The 20,594-nt window shown below is 46.1% G+C and overlaps 2 protein-coding genes across 4 annotated transcripts; both read right to left on the bottom strand.

The window, feature by feature from the left end:
- Positions 1–1,006: 1,006 nt before the first annotated feature.
- On the bottom strand, positions 1,007–6,086 carry xkr7a (XK related 7a; the record flags this gene model as incomplete). The annotated part of the gene is made up of 3 exons (XM_084445975.1): positions 5,505–6,086; positions 2,369–2,568; positions 1,007–1,959 (listed from the first exon to the last, which is right to left on the bottom strand). Exons 1-3 carry the CDS (start codon positions 6,029–6,031, stop codon positions 1,007–1,009), a joined length of 1,680 nt encoding a protein of 559 aa, XP_084302101.1. The 5' UTR covers positions 6,032–6,086.
- A 1,946-nt stretch (positions 6,087–8,032) lies between these two features.
- On the bottom strand, positions 8,033–13,829 carry LOC311314909 (ras-related protein Rap-1A). 3 transcript variants are annotated; one of them, XM_084445438.1, is made up of 9 exons: positions 13,752–13,829; positions 12,555–12,700; positions 11,039–11,127; positions 10,794–10,862; positions 10,439–10,495; positions 10,201–10,341; positions 9,532–9,675; positions 9,296–9,424; positions 8,033–8,751 (listed from the first exon to the last, which is right to left on the bottom strand). In XM_084445438.1, the coding sequence occupies exons 3-8, from the start codon at positions 11,093–11,095 to the stop codon at positions 9,335–9,337; spliced, it is 558 nt and encodes a 185-aa protein (XP_084301564.1). In that variant the 5' UTR covers positions 11,096–11,127; positions 12,555–12,700; positions 13,752–13,829; the 3' UTR covers positions 8,033–8,751; positions 9,296–9,334. The 3 variants fall into 3 exon arrangements, with proteins under 3 accessions (XP_084301564.1, XP_084301563.1, XP_084301565.1); XM_084445437.1 differs by having other exon boundaries at positions 9,309–9,424; XM_084445439.1 differs by having other exon boundaries at positions 9,309–9,424; positions 12,555–12,614; positions 13,752–13,813.
- Positions 13,830–20,594: the final 6,765 nt, after the last annotated feature.

Genomic DNA, 20,594 nt, shown 5'->3' with positions numbered 1-20,594 from the left:
TACATGTAATGGAAATAATCATGTTTCTTACACATTACATACCTAGGTGCTTACAGCAAAATGGTATTGATGGCCAAAAAAACAACAAACGGGTTTGTAAACTAGCCAAATATTTCACAATTAGTTTGATGTCTTTTTCTTTTCGTTTTTTATCATTCCATAATTGCTCAAATGCTGTACTAGTACAGGCAAGTTGTAATAACATCACACTAACAGTATGAAAATGTTTACTCTCAGAACTATATATTTCATGTTACATTCAACTCTTTTCAAATGTTTCTTAATTTTTAAAACGTTCTTTGAATCTGTTAAGGCCTTCTGTGAGACGACTGTGAGACTCAGACACACGGTATATGAACAGCTATGGCCGGGCACAGAAGGCAGAGGGATCTGATCGGGTCAGATTCAGATCAGAACCGCGTGTTCTGGACGATCGTTCAGATAGATATGATAGACGCTTATCCAAATGATTTGTCTAATGTTCATGCTGGAGCTTCTGGTTGTTTATAAGGTGATAATACACAAGGATATACAGTAATAATACCAGGTGCCATAGATGTTCATATATGTTTGAGACTTGTCTCTGATGGTATTTGCCTTAAGATGACATTCACAAGCACCATCACTGAGGATAGTTGACCTGCCTCTGATTGATAAACACACAGCTTAACCTCTTGTCAGTGGCCCTCTGCAAGTTTACTGGACCGAAAGTCTCCTCACTGACCTTTGAACCCTGGCCCATCTCGACCTGTACCCTCCCTTGACATGAGAAATGACACCAGAACCCAAACACACACCTGGCCTCGTGCTTCAGGCAGCGTCAGAGGATTTGGGGATGTAAAAAGCGACCTCCCCTTCTCTGGCACTGCTCCCCTGGTGACTTGGCAGTACTGAGAGTGACGGCGCCGGACCGGACCGGACCAGAGCGGACCCTCGGGGAGCGTCCTTGGAGTGGCGCTCTGGGGCAGCCGACCGACAGCGAGCTGAGCTACTGCACCTAGCGCACTCACACCGTGGTCTCATACTCCATCACCTCCTTGGGAGAGTCCAGACAGCGGTACTGGATCCTGGGTGAGACCGGAGCGGCGCCTTCCAGCACCAGGATGGTTTTGCGTAGCCGGCGGTCGATGAAGTGGGCGTCCCAGGCCGGGTACTTCTTCCTGGGCAGGTCTATGCGGATGACCGGCCCCTCGACCCTGGGGGCGAGGCGGGGAACGGAGGCCAGCGCCGCTCTGAGAGGACGTACCTGAAACACATCCCCGTCAACGCCCGCCCCCTCTCGCTCGCCCCCTTTAGTCCTCTGGAGGGTCCTGGGGGGGCTTGCCACCCCGTCGGGGGGGAGCGTGGACCCCGGGGAGGCCAGGGACTCCACAGCCACCTCCTCCTCCACCACAAAGCCCCAACCTGAGACCGGGCCATCGGGGTGGAGCAGGCAGTAGTACACCAACATAAAGAAAGTGCCCAGGGCGTAGCTGCTGGCCACCACACAAACTAAGACCACAGCGCAGAAGTCTGAGATGCGCTGGCCGCGGTACAGGTACCAGGCGGTGGTGAGCGCCACGTTCTCTACGAGCACCGTCACGCTGTAGATGAGGAGCCGGCAGCGAGTCCGCCCCTCCCTCACGCTGAACCAGCAGAACACGTACACAATGCCCACCATCATGTTATAGATAATCTCCTCCCACTTGGACATGCAGAAGTCTGTCTCGCCTTGGATGATCCAGAATGTCATGATGCACCAGTGGGCCACGATAAAAATACCGAAGTAGAGCTGGAACACGGAGGCGAACAGCGCGAAGGCCATGGCGCGAGCGCCGATGGTGAACAGGTGCCAGAGGATCTGGACGATGACCGCCTTGTAGGACATGGGGAGTCTGTCATCTCTGGAGTCCCTCAGGACCTTCTGATAGGAGGCGATCATCCAAGACAAAGACACCAGCGAGGCTGACGCTGAGAGACCTGGGCAGAGGAACAGAGAGAGAGAGGGAGATAGGGAGAGAGAGAGGGAGATAGGGAGAGAGAGAGAGGGAGATAGGGAGAGAGAGAGATATAGAGAGAGAGGGAGATAGAGGGAGAGAGAGAGAAAGGGAGAGAGAGAGAGGGAGAGAGAGAAGGAGAGAGGGGGGGGGGGGGGGGGTGAAGAATGTGAAAAGGCTGAGCGTCGTGCTGAAAATGTCCTCTTTTGAAACAATAGATCAAATTCATTAGTGCTAAAGGGGACTACAATCCAGTCAAGTATGAAATCAGCGACCCATTTTCCCATCTCACTCTGCGGGGGTCTTTTAGCGCCGATGTGCAGTGTCGGTGGGGGGGGGGATTTTTGAGGTGGTAATGAGGGAGTGGCGATCGTTCTGATTGGGTGACTCACCCTGGAGAGAGAGGACCTGGTTGGCCTGGAGCATGATACTGAGCTGCAGTACCAGCTGGGGGGCGCTCTTCAGGAAGGACTCCAGCAGGCGCAGCATGCTGATGTCGGCGCTCTCGAACATCATGCGCCAGTAGAAGTGACGGCGCTCGCGGTCACCGTGCCAACGACTCTGCACCCCCAGGTAGAGGGCGTGGACATACCTGAGACACCCAGGAGAGAGGAGGGGAAGGGGGGAGGGGAAAGAGTGAGAGAGGTGTGAATGTTTGTAAGATAATGCAATCATCTGTTCACGGAATCTAGAGAAACAAGACTCTCCAGTACTCCTAAGGATTGTGGGTAGTTTATTGTACTTTTCTCTTTTAGTACAAGCGAAGAGCTCCCTGTCATTCTCAGTCACACGTAGGCCTTCCTTGACACTCTGATGTAAAACCCATTTCAACCCCTCAACACACGAACGCTATGTCCACACACAAACACACACACATACACACACACATGTGCACGCACACCATGGATGTATTAATAGAACTGGATACAGCCACTCCATTCACTGACCGCTATCAAAAGTGAAGCCCTATTGAACCGCGCCATCTTGGCAAATTCCGCGTCGTTTGACGTATGTCCGGTGACTTTTGTACTTAGCACAACTGTGCAAGTACAAAAGTCACCGGACATACGTCAAACGACACAGAATTTGCCAAGATGGCGCGGTTCAATAGGCCTTCACTTTTGAGTTCGAACCCTGGGGGCTTGGCGCACACACACACGCACACACTCCTTTTAGAAGACATAATGTGAAATCTTCTTGTTTTTGTATGGTGAAATGTTTTAGTTCCTCTGACGGTGGAGACAGAAGCTGAATGTGCCCCAGAGAGAAGGGACTAGAAGGACCCTGCTGGCTCAATGAGCCCAGTGAACCACACAGGAGTTTGTGTAACCTTTTACCTTCTGATTTCTACTCAACAAACAACTGTGCCTTGGGATGTCAGACGCTGTACCATATGCCATCAGGCTCAGATGCAAACACACACACACAACCGCACACACGCATACAAAGGCTGACCATTTGTGGACCCCTGAGCATTATGATTCAGTCATACCAGCCTCCCTCCCTCCTCTGAGCCTGTCCTGGTCTCTGAACCGGAGGCATGTCATTCCAGAAGCCTCCCCATCCTGATCCCAGTTTACCTGACTGGTTCAGTGACAGCTCACTCCAGAGCTAACGGCTGAGGGTAAAAGACACCACGGTAATCCTCTTAATGCTCAGACAAGCCGGTCAGAAAGCAGCACCGAGAAGAGCACAAACAACAGCTTTAATGATGCTGTGGAATTCCTTTTTTTATCACGGAGCGAGTATCAATGCATTCCTCCTAAGACATACATGCAGCTACATCTCAGTCTGTAAGAGGAAACAGGGAATCAATAAAAAACTGCCCCCATTTAGCGTTATCTAGAAGGCAGGAAGACGGACAGAGAAAAGGAAAAGACAGAATCTCATTTTTTTTAATCAGTCGTGCTGTGCTGCTTCCCTCAATCTATCAAAATACAGTAATACTCCCATATCTGTTCATGAACCCACTATGCATGCGAGTGCCAGTAATAAGATCTCAAGGCCAGCTCTTCATTTTTACTTGACCAACATGGTAAACTACTTTTGCGCCTCTACTACTACTTTGTGAAAGAAAGAGAGAGATATAAAGGAAGAGCAAAGGAGTGGGGGAGGGAGAAAGAGAGAAATAGAAAGAGAGAGAGAGAGAGAGAGAGAGAGAGAGAGAGAGAGAGAGAGAGAAATCTAGAGAGAGTAGGTCAGATGGAATGAACTTGCCTCTGAAGTCCACATTATCTTTGTCTGATAGTAGATATTATTAATCCAGCCCTCCTCCTACCACAGTTCAGCTGGAAGTCTGCCCCTGTCTGGCAGCAGTCCAGCTGGTCTAAAGTGATTATCTAAGCCTGAAGTCTGCCTTCTATCACTGGCTGACTGGAGCGCCTGGTCCACAGACCCACACTGGGCCACAGACCCACACTGGCCCGCAGACCCACACTGGGCCTGAATGAAATGCCAATGATTTATATATATATATATATATGATATTGTTTTCCACAATAAGAGCCTGATCAGCAAATGGGGATCAACTGTACAAACATCGCTCCCCAAGCTCTGTACGAGTAGTGAGTGAGTTCATAAGGTAGGTCTCATGAAAAACAGTTTTTGAAAGAGGGTTGCTAAGCACATCTACCTGGTGCTGGACAATGTGGTATCATTGAGAAAGAGAAAGGTCCACACAAAAGTTGCTCCTTAAGTGTTTACTGAGCAGGCAAAAAAGTACAACGTTTCGACCTGTGGTAGGTCTTCGTCAGGTGGAAAATCACAGTTCCCCAGTCACTTATATAGGGGGTAGACTGTGACTGTGACTGGGGAACTGTGATTCTCCACCTGACGAAGACCTACCACAGGTCGAAACGTTGTACTTTTTTGCCTACTCAGTAAACACTTAAGGACTGTTGTGCAGACCTCTTTCTCATGAAAAACAAGGACATACTATCCTGGAGAACAGTGATACCTTGTGGGAGAGTGACATAAACACAGACGGTGAATGTGCTGAGGTAAGGTGTGCATAATCACCCTGTCCAAACACAGTCATGGGGAATTTGTTATTTGTCATCTCTCCAGACATGCTCTCATCTACACAACACAGAGGCACTTCCTCATATAAACGCTGAAAGACAAAAGGATTTTGGTGTATTCATAAAGCAGTTGGTGTGGATGAGTGACGTTTTCCCCAGGAGATTGTTGACCTAGAAGAGCGTGAGGGGAGGTGGAGCTTGTAATTCCCGTGCCTATAGCCGGGAGACATCAAACAAATACATTTCACGTATTTTAAAAACGTTTGTTTGTCAATTGTTTTTCCATATTGGCGGAACAGTCCCGTTCCCACAAAGTGCAGATGATGTTCTGACCAGTATCTCAGTTACTCCGTACGCACACACGCACGCAATCACACGCACGCACACACACGCATACACTCTCTCTCTCACACACACACACACACACACACACACACACACACACACACACACACACACACACACGGGGGGGGGCAAAGTGTCCGAAGCCATATCTGGGTTATTTTACCTCCAAACTTGTGCAAGCTGAAAGATGTGGATGATGGATTGAAAGAGCCACATGCAGACTCTGCAGCAGCGCCGGGCGGCTCCCCTGCTGCCCGTGGCAGGCAACACTCCGACCGCAGCGGCGTGGCCAGCGCCCCGCTCTTCGCTGTCCTTGGTGCTGAAATGACTCTCCGTGCCCGATGCTGCCACTACAGCGGCTGCTGCTGTACCACTCTCCGCGGTATCCGAATAATCATAGAAGAACCATCTAAAACTCAACACCTGTACGACCAACGATGGAACCACCACAAAGACCAGTGTCAATGCAAACCAGTAGTATTTTTGCCTGAGGTAGTAGTCCGCGGCCAGCCACAGGTCTGAGGCCCCGTCCGAAAAGCACACCAAAAGGGCACACAGTGTCCAGCAGCAGTCGAGGGGCGAGTAACGCTTCCCAGCAGGACGGAACTGTGGGGAACGTTGGTCTGGGCGGCACTCGGGCGGTACTTCATCTCGCAGAGAGACGGGCGCACCATCAGATTTAGCCGCCATGTTTGTTGTAGAGAGAACAGAATGGGTACGAGAGATGGGAAAATGATGGAAGGGGGGAGGGGGTCGTGAAGCTGCCACAGCCTGTGTGTGCATGCATGCGTGTGTGGGAAAGGGGGAGGGAGGAATGACGAGGGGAGGTGAGAAAGCTCGATCATCATTAGGCCTATTCCTGACTGAAATTAAGATTGATTTAGTCTGTGTGACACTTTGGAGTGTGACACTAAGATATTTCAGAAATACGGTAGCTACATTGCAGTCGTAATTCCGTTACATTTTGATTTGATGGGTCAGCGCCTTGGGCTATATCAGCTCAGATGCGATGTTTTCAGGACACCGCATGAAAAAGGCACACACACACTGTCATATTTAATGGTGTTCACTATAGCCTACAAATGATAAGCCTACCACTCACTGAGCTCTGCTTTTTAAGTACAGTAGAGCGTAGGCTACTTCCCACTTCCGCAGGCACATCTGCGTTACGCTCGGCACGCAAGAATAAAAGACCAACCGTCACCTTCTGGACGCGTAAATATAAAGCATAGATTGGTGAGGGGGATGAGTGCCCACGTCTTCCCATGAGTGCAGGCTAGCCTCCTGCACGCCCCACCGGGCGATCTCCATAAAGCAGGACTCGCAACTCAAACTGTGGGTAGACCCGTGGGACAAGAGTGACTTTTATTGAAGGCACTCATCATTTGCCATCGTCAGCCTCTGTCCAGACTCCCCCAACTGTCCTCCATCAACTCCTCGACCCTCTTCCTCTGGAGAGAGGAAGTAAAAACTGTGAGAACTTTTCCATGCACACCACGCACACAGCAGCCTAACACACGCAGTCTAAGTTAGCATAAGGCTTGCAATATTGTAGATTGAGATATACTTTGTGTGACTTGCGATGTAGACGCATCAGCGGCGTTCACCTGGAGTTTGTCAAGTCCGTCCCGGACGCTGAGTCCGGCCTCCGCCATCGGCAACAGGCGCTCCAGGCGGACAGCTCTCTGAGCCGTGGACTGGCAGGCGATCATCAGACTTATTTCTTGGGCCTCGAGGAGAGAACATGTAGTGGTGAGTGACTGAAGAAGTTGGTAATATAGCCTACTATTTTTACATCAGTGGTTGTTTAGAAGTGAGTGACTCAAATGAATGACAGTCCAGTAGGCCATTAGTGAGAGGTCTAGTGGGATGTGAGCCCGGCTATCCGTGCTGTGTGCATGTCTCACCCTGATCTTCTGGTGGCGTAGCCTCTTGAAACGATCCCTTTTGTGCGCTTCTGCTGCCTTGACTTGGCCAACTGTAGTATCCCTCCTCTCATTCTCTGCCGCTTGCGCAGCATTCATCTCGCCCACTCTACCTTTCCGCTCTGTCAGCCTAGAAAACACTCGTTGCCGCGCTGCAGCCATCGCACCTTGAACCTCTTTGAGTGGCTCCTCATAAGCCAAGTAGCGAGCCTTCTGCTGGGCGCACATTCCACGAAACTGCGATGCTGTTGCACTCCGACAATTTTTGGGCTGAAACTTCTCGGGCTTGGCTGCCGTATCTGCCATATTATAGCCTTCTCACTCTGAGTTGAGATTCACATCAGCAGCTCTTGTGATGAGTAGACTGCTAGATTCACAACTAGATTGCATCAATAGGCCTACCCTGAAGACTACGCATTTGGATGGACTTGTGCTTCTAATGGAACAGACTCCATTCTGATTCTACTCACGTCACAATGCATTCATTGCAGCAGATAAAGATTTGTTCAGTTTTGAGACACGAAAATAGTCCAACTTCACGCAAAACACATGCTTTTCCTTCTTGGAGCCTGTAGCACACACTGTGTGTGTGTGTGTGTATACATTAGTGTGAGAAAACGCGTGGCCTAAGTTCTATTCAACAAAGGGGAGGTGTAAACAGTGAGGGACAATCAGCATTAACATCAGCAACACAGCACAGTAAAAAAAAGACAAGGGCATAAATTAATGAAAATGTACTAAAATTTAATCATTCATAAAAGCTGGAAAATCATTTGTGACAGGGTAACACAAGATGCAATATTAGAGTTGGTTTAGTACAATATTTTTTCAGCCTCAAGACACAGAAATCAAGTCTGTCATTTCCCCCTTCCTTCTATAAAATACTAATTTCCGTAGCTTCATTATGCAAAAAATGGAATTAGAATATATTATGGGAAATATGAAAGGCTTGCAGCTCTCCATAGAAAACAAAGTCACTTTAGGAAAGATGTTACTGATGAATACAAATTCTTGTAAGTATTAGGGGCAAGAAAATGTATGGACATTTAGGCATTTCTGTTGACATAATTAGTGCAGAAAGGTATGAAAAAGGCCAACATTTCATAATTTATTTACCAAACATTTAGTCATTTGAAATGTGCCAAAGATCACTGATGTTATTGTTAAGAAAACAATCAACACATTATTATATGCACTGCTGTGTCTGTTTTCATCTTTAAATTGCCATGTCCAAAAGAGAACCTAGGAAAGGGATAATTTGTCACTACAAGGTTGACTCATTGACAAAATGAACAACAAATAAAGGTTTGAATCTCTTAACCATTAAAAAGCAGAGTAGACTTTCTGGGAACAATCTCATTCTGCCCACTGGGTGGAGAAATGGAGTGTCTTTTCTCTGCCATGTAGAGATGTTCCAAACTTTTTATGAGGGGACTTGGAATGCTGGCACTTTCCAACTGGGCAACCATTTATCTTGACAGCATCCTGCAAGGAATAGACAGATGTAAAAGTTTATTTTTATTTGCACTCCCGATGAAAACTATTGGGGTCCAGATACTTTTCTGACCCCATGACCTGACTGGGAAAACCTCAAGGCCTACAGCAGTTTTTTTCCCCCAGAGATTTACTTCAGATAAAGTAGTACGAAATACACAGATTTTTTTTGCAAATTTTTTTGTACGGTTTTGCACTCTCCTGTCCTGCACCCTGTCCTGTGTCATCTCAAAAACATATGCCTTAACCCCAGTCAGATTCCTGGTATGTGTGAACCAGATACATGGCAATAAACAGATCTGGAGTCTTGTAGGGCCCCAGGTGTGAGTAGTAATTTGTGAATTTGTATGCAATTTATTTCTGACAGAAAGCATTTATACCAAAGCATGAACAGCAGATGGAGCCATTTGATTCTAATCTGCAATTTCCACTCTTTCAAGTGTCAATACTGTCTGAGATCAATGGACAGAAATCCATGTCTGAATCCATCTCTGGACCATTCGGTCCTCACCCACTCACCTGGCCCAGAGCTCACCTCATCCACTCACCTGGCCCAGAGCTGCGCTGAGGAGCCTTAGAGCAGCGTGCAGTTCGACTTCTTTTTTGCCTTCTTCTTTTCTATCGGCGTTTTCCTGTTGATCTGTCTGACCAGGTCATAGAAAATCTAGAGCAAAGTATAAAATGAGCTGTGAAAAAGGCCCTGGTCAACTCAGACATGAGACGAGTTCAAGAGCCGCTATCCGCAGTTAACCGGTAATTATGGCAGCTCACCTCATTAACGTTGATCTTTGATTTAGCTGAGGACTCTAAAAAGGCACAGTTGTTCCACTGTCGGGCCAGGTTCTGGCCCTGCTCCTTGCCGACCACACGTTCATCTTCCAGGTCACACTTGTTTCCCACCAGAATCATGGGGACCTGGCCAGTACCAAAGCAGACAAGAGGAGGGGGGGTTGAAAGGCTAGTCCCCAGCTTCCTAGACATTTTTTACCACTTCATCTTAATGCACACACTTGCTGTCCTTCTATATTTGCGTTATTCTAAGTCTTAATGGCCTGTTAGGGACTGTTCAGTTAGTCTTTCAAAAACAGAAAACCATCCAGCATTCTCAGGGCACCCGTAGATCAATCATTTATAAACTCAGCGGGCTGCTGATCCTCCTTCTAAATCAGGAGATGAAGCAGCCGTGGCATTTCCATCTTGTTACAAACTGCCCACCCCCCCCCCCCCGTCTCACCCCCCCACCCTGTCTCACCCCACCCCACCCACAACGAGGACTCTAATGAGGCTGGGAAATGAACAGGGGTCCATGTCTGGCAGCCAGGGACGTGGAGCTACAGGAACAGAGAGCCCTCTATACCCACAACCAGCAGAAACAACAAGACTTGACCTTTGTCGCTACAAAGGGCCGGAAGAAGAGACCCATTTCAAGTGGACACTCACGTCCTCGGTGTCCTTCACTCGCAGGATCTGCTCCCGGAGGTCCTGGAGGTCATTGAACGTCGACTGTGCCGTGATGGAGTAGACGAGGGCGAAGCCCTGGCCATTCTTCATGTACAGGTCCCTCATCGCCGTGAACTGTTCCTGTGGGGCAGCAGCAGGGGAGGATCTATGACAAACGCCGTCACAATTTCGCCATCATGTTACAATCCATTATCCAGCGTGAGCATGTTCTACTTACCGTTCCGGCTGTGTCAAGGATTTCAAGCATGCATTGCTGCCCGTCCACTTCAACTTGCTGAGGGAGCAAGAGGGAGAGAATGATTAGCAACACTGACAGTGGACAGTCTAAATAGAGAGGGCTTATACCAGAGGTCCATCGCCCCTGGTGCGATCAGCCTCCTCAATAACACTAGGCAACAGATGTATGATGTACCTGTAATTAATTATCTATGTATTATTGTGGAATGTGAGTGGATGTGCTGCTTTTTAGGTTCTTAGGCTTACCCTGTGATGATATCAAAGTCAAATTTCCAACCTTGGTTGGACAATAAAGCTGCATCTTAAATAAATAAAACTTGCTTTTTCAAGCTTACCTTTCTGTAAGAGTCTTCTATTGTAGGGTCATATTTTTCCACAAAAATACCTTGTACAAATTGGACTGTCTGGAAGAGACGAAGGCAGGAGAGAATTATACTGTGTTGAGAACTGGTAACACTACCATCGGTGTAGAAAGTACATCCCTACATTAAAGGTTACATTAATTCAACATTGATAGAATAATACATAGATACTTCTCATAGATCCAGTTACTGGAGGCTCAGCATAAAGCATTACTCACCAGTGCAGATTTGCCCACACCTCCTGAGCCTAACACAACTAACTTGTATTCACGCATTGTAGCGAAGCTTCACTGAACAGCACAAAGGTCTGCAAGAGAAGAGACAGGGAGAGTGGGCTCAAGGAATAGATGCACAATTCCATTAAGAATAACATGCAAACTGCCAGCTATGGATATTAGTATTTGTTTCCTAACAGAGTTGCTAAGCCTTAACCCACCCACAAGTACAGTATCTGACAAATATTCGCAGCTGACATCAGGGGAGGAAACTGCCAAAAGAATGATCTTTCCTTCCCACCCACTACCCTGGGACGCAAGCTGACTGCTGGTGGGGCCCAGTTCCTTTCTCAACATAAGCAAGCAGAGAAAAGCTTGATATCTGGGCCCCAATTCTCCCTGAAAAGTACACTTACAGCAAAGAGTTGGGCTGTGAAAAAGAAGTATGAGCGTACAAAAGTGCACACTTTTGGGCGGAGAATTGGGACACAAGAGATTGGCGTGCCCCCCCCCCCCCCCCCTAACAAACTAGTGTAAGGATCTAGCCCTATATTCTGAACACAGCAGTGTTCTGTGGAGTGAGTGAGTAGGTACTAGTGCAGTGCCACAAATAGCTTGATCTCATTAGCATGCACAACTGTGTGTAGGGTGAGGAGGAGTCACCACCTCAATCAGCCTAACGCATGAAGGTCTAGTTAAATTAGCACTAAATCATTAAACACGTTAATCAGTCCCTCAGGTTACAACTATCTTTACAAAGCTCAAGAATATGAGGTACAGAAATAGCCTATAGGAGTTTCTCCTTCCATATTTCTTTGTTTAGTGACACTGACAAGAGATTGAGACTAAAATGTAAGTGTGAGGCAGTGATACCACAGAGACAAACTAATTTGAGAAACCAGTTTGTCTTTCACTCGTCTCGCAGGTTCCGACAGGCTCAGATCTCCCTCCATCATCTCTCAGAGAATTTTGTTTCATAAGCAGACGATACAAAAAACACTCTGTTACACAACGCCGGGCCATTTGCAATTCTAACCAAGATGCACGAGGCAGCACCAGAAGCCCACAATGAGACACAGACATAGGAGGGACATCACAATGGACCATTCAACCCTCACAACACTGCAACAGGCCTCCTCCGCTCATGTGGAGATCAGAGATCACAGGAGCACGATGATGGCTCTGGAATTACTACCAGACCAAGAGAAACTACTTGTGTAAAGATTCCAACATTAGCGCGATACTGAAGTGCACAGTTGTAAAAGTCAATTGGTTAGCACAAATGGCATTTCGCATACCTTAAGAACATAGCAAATCCTAATCTTTGAATTCTTGCCAATCGTATCTGATATGGAGTGCTACCATATTGAGAGGCCATGATGTCAGCCAGCCACTAGCAGACTACATTCTTCCACATAATAGCTTGTTGAAACAAATTGTCCAGACACTTATTAGCGTATTATCCAGCTATGTGGTTTCTGCAATTAACTTGGATATATTGCAGCAAAATAACTCCTACCGTATACACGGCTGCAGATGACAACTCCCCACTACATCTGGTGAGGGGGGCCAGCAGATCCTAGAGCAGAGCACACTAGTGTCAGTGGGCAGGTGTAGAGGCTGTAGTGGGAGCCAACAAATTAGGTCGGGCTACTCCAAAGGATCCTGACAGAAATTGGAAGAAACATAGATTTTAAACTTTGATCTAAAATGTAAGTTTGGATGCAGAGAATAATACTGAGAACGATTTACCAATATGAACATGATACATTCGTAGCCTAACGTTTTTCAAAAACATTTGAAATACAATATTTTATGGTAACTGGTTTGAGCTGTAGGCCATTATCCATCTACATTTCTATTCATGAGGCCTGTCCTGTTTAGTGAGAAGGATGTGTGGTCACTTAAACTAGCTAGGTACCAATAACATGTATCCAGTGATCTGGGCCGATTAGCTTGTTAGCAAGGAGTACGCCAACTATGTATAGCTCCCAAAGTAAATTAGCTAGCAAATATGTAGCTAACTCGTTAGCTAATGTTACGCTAGCTACCATTAGCAACGTAAAAGCGATTACTTCCCGCAACAACTTATTTTCACACTTTTGACTAACGTTAGCTAGCTAGTTTAGTTGCCTTCAGTCCGCATAGCTAGCTAGCACTAATTAGCTACTTTGAATAACTAGCCGGCTGTGTTGGTTAGCTAGCTAGCAGGTAGCACGTTGGGCGTAAGGGAGGCTAGCTCACATGCTAGCCTCCCTTCTACCACCCGGCTTGCTAGTTTAGATGACCAACATGCAGCTAGCCAACTAACGTTAGCCTAAATGGGTACGCTAGCTAGCTAACATTAACCAGATAACTGGCTAGTGGCTACATCACTCAGATTGCAGATAAATGCGACCCAACTTAAACACAGCTAAAATGTAGCACTACATTAGATAAAGCTAGCTAACTAGTCAGAGCTTTCAGGATGTGGGAGTAGCGTAATGCTGCTGTCTAACACCTAGCTAGGCGAACTTAAAGCCATTTTAGCAAAAGATAGCTAACTAGCTAATACTTGATCGTAGCTACAACCATATGTTATATTGATTTGATCTAACCAAGGTCACTACCAAGCTCAATTTATAATGTCCGTCACATTATGTCAAAACATAAATTGTCAAATTGCTAGCTTTTCAATGAAAATCTACACGCTTCTCTAGATGTTGTAGCTACTCACCGTGTTTTCCTCTCCTCGCCGCTTCTCAGCTGAACCTCTTTAGCAAAGCAGACACTGCAAACGTCATCCCCACCGAACTGACAAACCTTAAATGGCAACGAGGGCTCATCCCACCGGGGTTTATTTCAACAAGCTAGAAAGTAGTTGGCTTCATAGTAATAAACACAAACATCACTGTGATAGTGAACTGTAATCTGATTTTATAATACATTGTATACACAACTTTGGAAAAACCAACAAATACACTTAATTGGGTGAAATAAATTTATTCCCAGAAACAAAATTAATAATAATTTGATCAATGCAACAGTAGGCAGGTTTTTCAGGAATAATGTCTGCAACTTTCCTGTGTCTTGAGACTGCAATTGCAGGAAACTAAAATCTCACATTCCACACTTACAACCAGCAAGCAATAATAACATAAATTAGTAAAGTGTTTATGGATTTCAGTTTTCTTTGCGAATTATAATCTATAGCATAGCATCTGCATTAATAAAACGAGAATGACATGGAGAATGTAGATGTCGGAACCACGTAGTCTGACTACGGGGGTTCCACAAGGGTCTGTCCTGGGTCCTTTCCTTTTTTCCCTCTATATTTCTGGGTTCTGTCATTCGCTCGCATGGCTTCTCATATCACTGCTATGCTGATGACACCCCCTTCTGACACACAAGGGGAGGCACACATAGCTAAGTGCTTGACTGACTTCTTGGAGTGGATGGCGATACCAACTCAAGCTCAACCTGGACAAGACAGCTGCTGTTCCTCCCGGGGAAGGGCTGCCCACACCGAGACTAGGCCATAATCATTAAAGACATATTGGTGATGCCAACTTGGACTGCGAGGAATCTGGGTGTGACCAACTGTTGTTCTCCGCACATATCACATCCGTTACACACTCTTGTAGATTCCTGCTCTACAACATCAGGAGGATTCACTCTTTCCTCACTGATGAAATGGCGTAGTTGCTCATCCAGGCCCTTGTCATCTCCCGCCTGCAACTCCTTGCTGGGGTCCTGGTATCAGCCATTAAACCCCTGGAATTTGTCCAGAAAGCTGCTGCTTGCCTGGTGTTCAACCACCCCAAGTTCTCCCACACAACTTCCCTTCTCTACACTGGCTCCGTCGCAGCTTGCATACAGTTTAAAACTCTGGTACTAGCCTAAAGGGCAATGAAAGGAACAGCTCCCACCTCCAGGCCATGGTCAAACCCTACACCCCATCCCAACCACTATGCTCTGCTACCTCAGAGCAACTGGTTGCCCTGTCACTCTGAGGCCCCTGCAGTCGATCGACACGGTCACAGCTCTTTTCTGTTCTGGCCCCACAGTGGAGGAATGAACTGCCCACTAATGTCAGGACAGCAGAGTCGTTGCCCCTCTTTCGCCACAGGCTCAAAACTCATCTCTTCAAAAAGTATTACCAGGATCCTCCCTCTTAAGCACCTATTGTATTTTTAGTTTGCTATTCTTCACTTTGCATTCAGCACTAGATTATGCTTAGTCACTTGTTTTAGAAAGGAGATGCACTTGTGAGTTCTGTTAAGTAGTTGTACACTGACTTTTCCTAAACAAAATGCAATTATTGTAAGTCGCTTTGGATAAAAGCATCAACTAAATGAATGTAATGTAATGAAATTATAAGATACTGTGAGGACAAGTGAGTACAAGAACTCCGATGTCCCTGTACCCATACTTGTTACGCATGGCAAATAAACTTTCTATTCTATTCTACTGATAGAGATGATATGTGTCATCTTCATCCTGAAAAACAAAGTTGCAGTAGGTGTGTATATGTGAAAAAGATAGAGGAGGGAGGACGCTAATGTACAAACAAAATATGACCCATTTTGAATATCATATCAGTTTGAGGGAAAATAACTTGCGTGCAAAACATTAACTGGATCTGATAGCCTACTTCTGATGCTGTTCTAATGAAGGCGGTGGGGTTCATGACAAGTATTTAGGTATATTCTGATATCCATCTGGACATGCATGCACAGGCAATGTCTTAAACCTCCACCTTCTGGTCAATGTGCTGCAATTTCGCTTCGTCCACTTGTATCACAGAATATAACTTGATAAAAGAAAACACAACAGTAACTTTTCATCACACTGGAAGAATGAAAATAAATGAATGAAAATACAGGTAGAAAAAAAGTTATCTCATCCCAAAGTCTAACAAAACAAATACTGTACCCGCCAAACTCATAACTGACACTTGACTTAAATATCACAATTCAGATGTGTACTTCATTCAAACTCACTTGGCAAGAAAAACTGTCTTTTTACACATAAATCATTTCACTGCAAGAAAAAATAGAAACCATCCCCTTTCCAATACCATAATTTGCTGAGTCCAAAGACATTGTCCAGACGTGAAAATAACGTGTTGCTAATTCTAGGAAGGATGTGCCACAGACGGTTAATCACAAGCCTCTATGATGCACACATCGGAAACAGATACAGATCCACCATTTGCAGCTTCTTCTAAACCTACAACCTGATAGCCTGTGTCTACTTGTGTATGTACCAATGGGTTTGTCAAAGTGCATTTTATTTGAATATCATATCGAACTACAGTCTGTGTATGTCCTCCTATTACACCTAAATGTTCAGCTGCCCTCTACTTACTAGATAGGTGCCTACAAATGTAGCTGTGAATTATATTTTTGCATCGATACTTTGAAAGAGAAGAGACATGTTATTGCAAAATCATTGTAAATGCCATTGTTACAAATATTGAATTTGAATTACACTGGGCAGACTGTGCTGGGTCTCAATTGAACTATGGGATCAAATTAATCACAAGCTACCATAAAGTCTAAATACATCTCACAGTATGTAAAATCTTCAACATTCTTAAGAACATAATTAGCATATTCCTTCCTCTCTCTGTTAACAGCCCATATCCCTGTAGACTGCTAGCAGAGGCTGAACTCTTATGCTATATGTAATATAAACTTGCACCCTCATTTCACATTTACTTATTACTAATCAACAGATATATATGTCACTTTCTGGATTGTTGTTATATGATGTGAATGAGTTCAGGTAGACAACAGTAACTGTAAACTACTGAGAACAGCTTATTCTTCAAAGGGAAAAGAGACTGCTCTCAGAAGACACTGTGCTCTCAGAACTGGCCTTTTCCATTCCTTTCTTACCACTGTGCACCTCCTCCGTCTCTCTTTACCATGCACCTCCTCCTCTCTCTTTACCATGCACCTCCTCCTTCTCTCTCTTTAACATGCACCTCCTCCTCCTCTCTTTACCATGCACCTCCTCCTCTCTCTTTACCATGCACCTCCTCCTTCTCTCTTTAACATGCACCTCCTCCTTCTCTCTTTACCATGCACCTCCTCCTCCTCCTTCTCTCTTTGTCATGCACCTCCTCCTCCTCCTCTCTCTTTACCATGCACCTTCTCCTCCTCCTCCTCTCTCTTTACCATGCACCTTCTCCTCCTCCTCCTCCTCCTCCTCTCTCTTTACCATGCACCTCCTCCTCCTCCTCTCTCTTTTGTCCACCATGAAAGAACAAAGCCCCCATCTGGACATCACCCAGAAGGCCAATTAAAGAGAACAGAGAACGTATTCTTACATCATATCATCTTCATAGCAGTTACCAAATATGGCCATCTCCTGGATGCAGGGCAGTGAGAGACTATGAGAGAGACTACACGAGACTGTCTGCAGTCAGGATAGCCTGGGGGAGACATACATTTGTGATTGCAAACGAAATACACCCGTTACATACCTCATGTTGCACGTTACTCAAAGTGGAACTTTCATTCAAACAAACAAGTTAATGTCCCATCAAAACAGAATTCCCTATTTCACATGTCATGATTTTATATACAGTACTGTGCACTGCAGTTCATCTTGGGCTCCTACAGTACATATAACGTCTCTCTCTCTCCATCTTACCAGGTTCACAACTTCCTGTTATGGTGACTGTGGTTGGTGGTTTCCTGTTTAAGCCTAATGTGCTGCTCTGCCCTACTCTTCTCTCTAATGGTCCATTGATTCCAGTGAATATACAGTAATTGAATTCCTCTTGTGAGCTTTATGACAAAAGTGTAAAGACATTCTGAAGTGAAAGAGAAGATGTAGTAACATGTGAGACCACAGATTCATGAGGGCAGGCTAGATACCAGTCTGTCCACTTTGCAGAACCCCTTCCACTGACAGAGAAGAAACATACTTCAACAAAAATCATTTACTCCATAACATATCAGAATCAGATAATATATCAGACATCTCGCCGGCATCTCAGCAGTGAGAACTTAACGAAGCAGCTTTGGAACATCAACCTGCAAGAGAGAAACAAGCTGATCAAGGAGGCTGCTGTGTTCAGTAATTATAAGGAAATTAACCTGATTCTAATGGATATTATGGTCAATAACACGCAACAAAGATATACAATTAATTCCTGTCATTTGTCACATTACATCGCAAACTAATTCCATTTTGAGTCTCTCTGCCGGCAGAACCACATCTCACGGTAAACATGCATAGCCAACTTTTCACATGGTCTAACCTTTTTGAGAACCGTCATAGCGCTGTTACGAATGGAGGACAGCAGCTTGTCCCTGGAGTTCCTCCCTCTGTCCCGGGGTGAAGTCTGCCCATTCTGTTTTTTTTGGGACACTGGCGTGAGGGTCTTCCGTAAGGACAGGCCTTCCAACACAGGGGCCGGTGGAGGAGGGGGAGGCGAAGGATACGCTGGTCCAGGTCGTCCACCACCTGCTTCAGCGGTCACCTTGTTGGAGAGTCTCGGTGAGGGTTCGACCGAGGAGACATTAGAAATAGGCTTCCCTTTCTCTTTGGTCAGAGGCAATGTGCTCTTTTTCTTCTTGGTGTGCTCCATGTCCAGATGGGTTTTTGGGGTTCCCCCTCCAGATGGTTTAGCCCGCTGGGATGACAGGGTGCTCTGACATGTTGGGGTTCTCTGCTCCGCCTCTTTCTTCTCCTGCATCCTGCGCTGCCTCTGCTGGTCCATGTTCCTGCTCAGGACATTGGTCATGGTCATCCTCGGGCCGGCCAGCTCAAAGTGGTATCCTAGCTTCAGCAGCGTGGAGTTTTCCCTCAAGGTCTTGGTCATCTCCATCTCTGTTTTCCCCCCACAAATGTGTCGTTGGTTGTGGAAGCGCAGCTCGGTCACGGTCGCGTTGCTCTGTAAGGAGTAGACCAGGGCCAGGATCCCTTTACCTGTGAGGTGGTTGGAGTCAAGGTTGACGCTGGTCAGACAGGTGTTGCTTCGCAGAGTGTAGGCAACAGCGTAGGCCACGTGGTCATCAGCCCGGGTGTTGGCCAAAGCAAAGGTCTTGACGTGCTTGTTGTCTAATAACGCCTCCGCAAACTGGATGAGAGTCCGAGTCTTTATGACTTCCGAGTTGTTGACATTGAGCTCGGTCAATGACGGATCGTCTTTTCTGACTCTCTCAAGGAGTTCGTCGAACATGCCGGAGACGTCTTCCTCTCCCTCTTCAGTTACCTCCTCTCCTGCTGGACTTTCTTTCCCACTGCTGCTCTCTCCTTCTACCTGGCAGGAATGACAGGATTTACTGACAGTTTTTTCTGTTGTCTCTTCGTCGTCTCTCGCTGTCTCCCTCTGGAGGCGACTTTGTTTACTGCACCACCCGGTGTCACGTCTCTCATGGTCCTTCTCAGTATCCCTCTGTTCCTTCATGGCGGTTCCCCTAAGATCTGTTTCCCCGTCGGTTCCCCTAAGATCTGTTTCCCCGTCCGTTTCCTTTGAAAACATTCCTCTTATCTTACTAGACTTCAACTTCTGTGGTTTCTCCTTCCTGTCTGCTTCCTTCACCTCCTTCTCCCTCGTCATCTTTGAAACGAGTTCTCTTGTTTTGCAGCCTGTTCTCTTTCTGCAGTCTTCTGTTTTGTCCTTTTCGGATTTATTGTCCTTTTGGCTTTGTAATTTGGAGATGAGGTCAAGCGTTTTGAAATCGCTCTTCTTCTTTACGCACTCCTCCTTCACCCCTATCTGCTCCTCTCCAGTTAGATTTTTCTCAACACCTTTATCTCGTTCAGCCTCTCTCAACCTATTAAGTTGACTTCTCTCCTCGTTGACCCCTTGACCTTTGCCAACATCATTTAGTTCTCTGCTGTACAGTTTTCCCTCTGTGTCCTTGGGTCTGTCCTGCTTCTTGTCCCCATCAAAACCGTCAAAGTCCAGGTCATTCTGGTCGTCTGACATGGAGAAAAAACTCTCGCAGCTCTTCCCCATCTTCCTCAGGTTACTCCTCTTCCCTCTGGCAGGCCTCAGCTCCCCCTTCAGAGGGACAGTGATGACAAAAGATTGTAGTTTCTATAGGCCTACTGTACATCACATTATATGAGTTACAAAATCATTATCCCTTGCATCTGGTTGTATTTATTTCACTGTGACTACCATTTTCTTTTTAATGTAATTTTGTGAGATCCCAACTATATAGTAACCTTCTAAATATAATCTAAACTAACCTCTGTTTATGAAAAGTCCGTGTTTTGTATCCCTCGGCACGCAATGTGTTGGAAGGGATTTACAAGCCACTGTCTAAAGAACTCCCGCATGCGTGTCCTTAAAAGGCAGTGTGGGTTGCAGCCTCTGGTCAGGAATTTTATTCGTCTTCAAATTGTGAGCAGCATGCCAGCACGAGGATGCCTGCATTATTCCAAGTTGTCCTTTCCACTAGAGATCAGCGAAACCTTCTCCTGAACTAGAGGAGCTAAAAGAGCGATGGAATGTAAGATTTAATTTTGTCGACACATTCTAATAGTGAGCAATTAGGCTATCCACTTTTCATAGGCTAAACAGGCCTGGCATGCTATATTTTAGTGGTCA

Source organism: Borostomias antarcticus (assembly GCF_949987555.1).
Source record: "Borostomias antarcticus genome assembly, chromosome: 11".
Classification (NCBI taxonomy): Eukaryota; Metazoa; Chordata; class Actinopteri; order Stomiiformes; family Stomiidae; genus Borostomias; species Borostomias antarcticus.
This window is presented reverse-complemented; position numbering and strand designations above follow the sequence as displayed.